Source organism: Lytechinus variegatus, chromosome 4, assembly GCF_018143015.1.
Source record: "Lytechinus variegatus isolate NC3 chromosome 4, Lvar_3.0, whole genome shotgun sequence".
NCBI classification, from domain to species: Eukaryota; Metazoa; Echinodermata; class Echinoidea; order Temnopleuroida; family Toxopneustidae; genus Lytechinus; species Lytechinus variegatus.
Genome location: NC_054743.1, coordinates 37,642,330 through 37,648,329, shown reverse-complemented (window position 1 = coordinate 37,648,329; position 6,000 = coordinate 37,642,330). Strand labels below are relative to the sequence as shown.

General features: G+C 39.0%; 1 protein-coding gene across 2 annotated transcripts in view; it reads right to left on the bottom strand.

The window, feature by feature from the left end:
* LOC121413981 (fatty acid amide hydrolase-like) overlaps nucleotides 1-6,000 on the bottom strand; it is a 33,756-nt gene continuing 27,756 nt past the window's right edge. For both annotated transcript variants that reach the window (XM_041607012.1, XM_041607011.1), the window contains 4 exons: nucleotides 4,623-4,771; nucleotides 3,344-3,482; nucleotides 1,691-1,775; nucleotides 1-614 (listed from right to left, as the gene is read on the bottom strand). In XM_041607012.1, the coding sequence (XP_041462946.1) occupies nucleotides 398-614; nucleotides 1,691-1,775; nucleotides 3,344-3,482; nucleotides 4,623-4,771 (590 nt within the window). In that variant the 3' untranslated portion in view covers nucleotides 1-397. The remainder of the gene's footprint in view (nucleotides 615-1,690; nucleotides 1,776-3,343; nucleotides 3,483-4,622; nucleotides 4,772-6,000) is intronic.

Here is a 6,000-nt window from a genome sequence, read left to right as displayed (position 1 = left end):
GTAAGATTACAGGTGTTCTCGAGACTCTGCTGCAGGAACGTCTTTTATTTTGAGGATCAATTTTCTAACAGTGTAACTGCAAATTAATTAGGACAAGCCTTATTAAACGGGGCCCGTTGCCGACAACTTTTATGAATCGGTCGTGTTAATCACCGAGGTGACACTACATTTGCTCCTGCAACAATTGCTCCGGACTTAATTTCGTCAATGATGTAGGGTTAGGGTCGCAATAGGGTTTTACGTTAGGTTTGTGGTTGGGGGAGGGGATTGTATCAAACCAAGGGTTGAAGCTGGTCATTAGATTAGTGCATGGAATGAAGAGCGGAGCAACTGTCGCCGGAACAAACGTCATGGAGCCACGATAACATCAGAATGTATACTTTGAACTTTTGAAGGATCATGGTGAACTCATAGCTTCTTTGAGGACATCGAAGTAGACCTGTGGTTGGTGTTTCCTTGCGAGCATCCTCTCTGCCACCGCCCCTACCCTCAGGAGGCGGCCTTCCTCCCACCAGGGACCCATGATCTGGAGACTAATGGGGAGGTTCTTAGCGTCGTAGCCCACCGGGACGACCAGCCCAGGGATGCCAGATATGTTAGCCAGTGGGGAAAACCTAGGGAGAAAGGAAAGTAGATGTCATGTCAAACTGATAGTAATATTATAACGTGATCAGAACACATTTTTCACTGAGTTAATTTGACACTAAATAATGGAAACCAGTCATGCTAACATTGTTTATCTTAACTAAATATCGCTGAGCTATTAAAACCTCGAACCCCCCCCTCCAACGAAAAGATTTATTTGAAGACATTTTAGAGTTATGACATCACAAGTTGCAAACTTCTGCTACCTAGTAAGGGATCTCTACAAGAATTAAGAGACCGTTTTCCGACAATATGAAGCTGCCGATATTGCCATATTTCTTAAGTGCAGCCTTTTTATGAGCTGCCCTCAAAATGTTTAAAATTTTATGCATGAGATTTCAACAGCCCAGCGACAGTGTGCGACGATATGCACTGTACCAATGTAAATTTTTATGCCATTCCATGCATGATACCTAAGTCAATACGGCAATATTTCAGTAGTATCATTAAGAGGAAAATGCATTTCACAAGGTACATTGTACATGTAGATTGATAGTGAAGGACAGATGAGATTGAACATTTTAATTCTAAAAGCTGGCAGTTATAAATAAATCAACAAAACATCCTATTACATCAGCGCTTCACAACTTTTCTTCGCTCGAAGACCACTTTGACTCAGATTTTTTTCGAGGCCCACCTTCAAAAATCTTTATAAATCGTCCATTTTTGATGAAAAAATGTTTCATGAAATTTGAACACAGAGGCACATTGGAAACAAACAGTTTGAGAACTAATCTGCATTTGCAAATGTCCGGGAAATGGGTGACAATTAACTACATACACAATATGCATCCACATGAGGTTCACATTAAAGTTAGATCAAAACCATCAAAGTGTGCATGTGCATGCTTTGCAACATGCATGATACCTACGCATGCTTTAGTTTTGTTTGACCCACGTTGACTGATCGGACATACCATGGTCGGACAGGTCTGTGAAATTTACTATAGTTTTTCTCCTATTTTTGGGTCTCCCTCTGGAGCTTCTCATCGTTTGAGAAGCGCTGTGTTACAAGTATTTCCTATGATGATGAAGAGATATTTACCTCATGACATCGATGGTCATAGCAGTGTCATTGACACCATATTCAAGGTCGCCTGGTTGAATCCTTGGTGCAGTAACCCCACAACCTACAGAAGTGAATCAGAGGTCAAAGGTCAAGCATCATACTTTAGGGAACCTGGGGGTGTTGCACAAAGATTTAAGTACGACTCGGAGTCGCACTTTAATGCCGATATACAACCTCACTGATCAATACCCAGTAGTGTGAGTCCTCTTGGCATGATCTGACCAATGCTGCCATTAAGGCACGCAAGTGGGCATTTAAGTGCAACTCTATGTCATACTGAAATCTTTATGAACCCCCCCCCCCCCTGATTGCAGGGGCGGATCCAGAAGGAGTGGTGTAAAAGATTCTGGGCAACGAATAAAAAAGATCAACAGTCACCACTATAGAAGCGATTGCTAAAGAAACTTGATAAACAAAAATGGAGGTCTAAGTAGGCATTCTACAATATTTAATGATATTTTCCTAGGCATCATGAAAAGAATTTGAGAACAAGCATTATCTTTTTCCATCTTTACCAGAATTGTCCTTTATCTTCAATGGGCAGTTTATATTAAACATTTTTTTATTCATTCAACATACAATTGTTAGATTATTAATTTCTTTGGAGGCCATTCTCCTAGCTTCAAATCTTCAGCAGCATTTCGGGTCAGCCCAACCAACACAAGGAAGTAATATTTTGGTCATTTGAAAGGCAATATGGTTAACCTTATTAAAAAAAAAATCTGGTAAATATTTGGTCAACCTGTACCCAATTGAGAGATATATTTTACAACCTTTTCATAAACCCATCCTCCAATTAGCCGCCTAAGAGTAATGCGGATAATTCAATAAAAATTGCATTCATAAACTCCGAAAATAATCCGCACTATTTTTACAAGCGCCCGTCCTGAAAAAGGCGGATAATCATGACAACTGGACATGCCCCCTCCGATGCGGTGGTGTTGGAAAAGGGTGACCTTGTGACCGCACCATGGCAATTATCCGCATTATTTGGAAATGCGTTCATAAAGTCAAAATCTGGTCCCGATGCTGCTATTATGCGGATAATAGCAGCATCAAAATAATGCGGATAACTCTGGTCCTCCTCCGATTTTACGACCAAATTATGCTGCTATTAGCCGCATAATTGGGTTTATGAAAGGAGTATTACTCTGATACGTATCCATTTAAATGAATCAAACAAAAATGTGTTCATTTTAAGCTGTTATGCAGAGGAATTTGTAGTAATATAACATCTACCTTCATTTTCTTTGAAAATGAGACTGAGGAATGGTAACATTCATCAATTTGATATACGGTAATGATCACAAGTGTTTAAAATCTTTAAAAATTAATTTTGAGAAAGTCACTGATTCAAGTTTTAAATCTGGTTTGATCCCCGACTACAGGAGTGGCTGGATCCACTTTGCAATCACAGAGATCACTCTCTCACCCCCTCCCTCCGCTTAACTCTATTCAGTGCGTCATCCTACCTCAACGCAACCCTTCTAAAACCTATAAATATGTCATTGATCAGTTCAAGAATCCTTACAGCTTTTAGCTGTAATTTAAAATAATCTTTACAGCTAAAATGTTAGCTCTAAGTAAATCCAAGATAACTTGTTATTCATCCAGTCATCAAATAACTACCTGGGCAGACAATGACATCAACCTGTTTGAAGAGCTGTTTGAGGTAATGCATGGTTCTTGTCCTCTGCTTGTTGGCATTGATGTACTCCACAGCATTGGCAGAAGAAGCCATAGTGAGGACTAAAGCAGTATCACCAACCTAATCCAAGTAAAAGTTACGAGGATAACAGAGCTAATTACAATTAGTAATGTCTGATTGAAGGAATGAAGGAACAAACAACGGACCAAGAATTATGGAAGGAATGAAGGAAGGTTTGAAGGAAAGAATGAACAAAGGACGGAAAGGAGGAAGGAAGGTAGGGAGAAGGAAAGAAATGGATGATGGAAGGAATGGAGGAAAGCTCAAAGGAAAGAATGAACAAAGGACGGAAAGGAGGAAGGAAGGAAGGTAGGGAGGAGGAAAGAAATGGATGACGGAAGGAATAAAGGAAGGTATGAAAGGAAAGAATGAACAAAGGAAGGAAAGGAGAAAGGATGGATGGAAAGGAAGGAAGGACAGAAAAAGAAGGGATGATGAGAGAGATTGGAGACCTAATTTCCTATAACCCTTATTGAACTTCACCACTAATAAGCACTGCATCCAGATGCTTCTTGACAACAAGACATTTAATCTTCAAAAATTAGATTTTGCATACAGCTGATAGAAATCAGAATGATTCAACGCCTCATCGAGCACCGAAGAACAGATTTCAGTTATGCACATAAATTTACAATATACAAATAATGCACGTAAACATGTGCTTGCAGGGCCAAATAATGAACGATGTGCGAGAAGAGCCAATGGATATACTGCACCGAGGTCCGCAGCACCGAGTACGGTATAACCTTTTGGCGAGTCAAGCACAGAGTTCATTAATTAGGTCCTCTGTGCACAAGAATGCGTGTGTTGTTTGTATTATACAACTTCCCCCTCACCCGTGTTAGTGAGTTGCCTCAAATGCTATATTTGATCTAAATTCTAGATAATTCTAGATAGTTCCGCAACTCGCACTATCCTCCACTCGACGTCAGCGTGCAGGATAGTGCATTTAGGATGCAATAGTGCAATTCGCTGAATATCATGTGATCCGATTTGGACCAACCAGAATACAGAACATTTTTGGGAGTTGTATAATACTAGCTGACTAACATCTTTATTAAATATCTCCTGAATCATGAATTTTCATACCTTGATAGTTTGTGCAGGATTAATTGAATTCAATGCATTACATTTTTTTCTTCAATTTAATTCAACTGGTAAAGCTGAATGTTTAATCTTTGAATCTTGAATTTAACTTACAAAGTCATGGAAATTATCTCTGTAAGCTTCTTGAAGGAAAGAGTACATCTCAGTTGATATAAGGAGGGCATGGGCCATCCTCATCTCCTCACACTCAGGGATGTTAATAGCCACCAACTCTGCTCCTTGCTTCTCTAAATAAATAACAGCTGAGGATAAAAATAGCAATATTCTTGATAATCACAATAGGGTTAAAGATTAATACCAGTTCTTGTATCGATGTCAAAATAGTTGAAACAGAATCCAATGAAATTACTACCAAAGTGGTTGCATGTATAAATCAACAAGTGGAATACCTCTGGCCGTCTCACCTGCATCACGCGGTTCAATATAGCAGCAGTGCTGACTTTGAATACTACTCTAACTCGCACAAGATGTTCAGTGATACATGGTTACTCTTATGTCCACTTTTTATGAACTAGACCAACAAACTTACAGAGATATGATGGTTATTTAACAAAAAACCCCAACAATGCCAAAGTTCATTGACCTTACATGACCTTTGACCTTGATCATGTGACCTGAAACTCGAACAGGATGTTCAGTGATACTTGATTACTATTATGTCCAAGTTTCATGAATCAGATCCATAAACTTTCAAAGTTATGATGGTAATTCAACAGATACACCCAATTCGGCCAAAGTTCATTGACCTTTGACCTTGGTCATGTGACCTGAAATGCGCACAGGATGTTCAGTGATACTTGATTACTCTAATGTCCAAGTTTAATGAACTAGACCAATAAACTTTCAAAGTTATGATGGTAATTCAACAGATACTCCGATTCAGCCAAAGTTCATTGACCCTAAATGACCTTTGACCTTAATCATGAGACCTGAAACTTGCACAAAATTTTCAGTGATGCTTGATTACTATTATGTCTAAGTTTCATGAATCAGATCCATAAACTTTCAAAGTTATGATGGTAATTCAACAGATACACCCAATTCGGCCAAAGTTCATTGACCTTTGACCTTGGTCATGTGACCTGAAATGCGCACAGGATGTTCAGTGATACTTGATTACTCTAATGTCCAAGTTTAATGAACTAGACCAATAAACTTTCAAAGTTATGATGGTAATTCAACAGATACTCCGATTCGGCCAAAGTTCATTGACCCTAAATGACCTTTGACCTTAATCATGAGACATGAAACTCTAATAGGATGTTCAGTAATACTTGATTAACCTTATGGCCAAGTTTCATGAATCAGATCCATAAACTTTCAAAGTTATGATGGTAATTCAACAGATACACCCAATTCGGCCAAAGTTCATTAACCTTTGACCTTGGTCATGTGACCTGAAATGCGCACAGGATGTTCAGTGATACTTGATTACTCTAATGTCCAAGTTTAATGAACTAGACCAATAAAC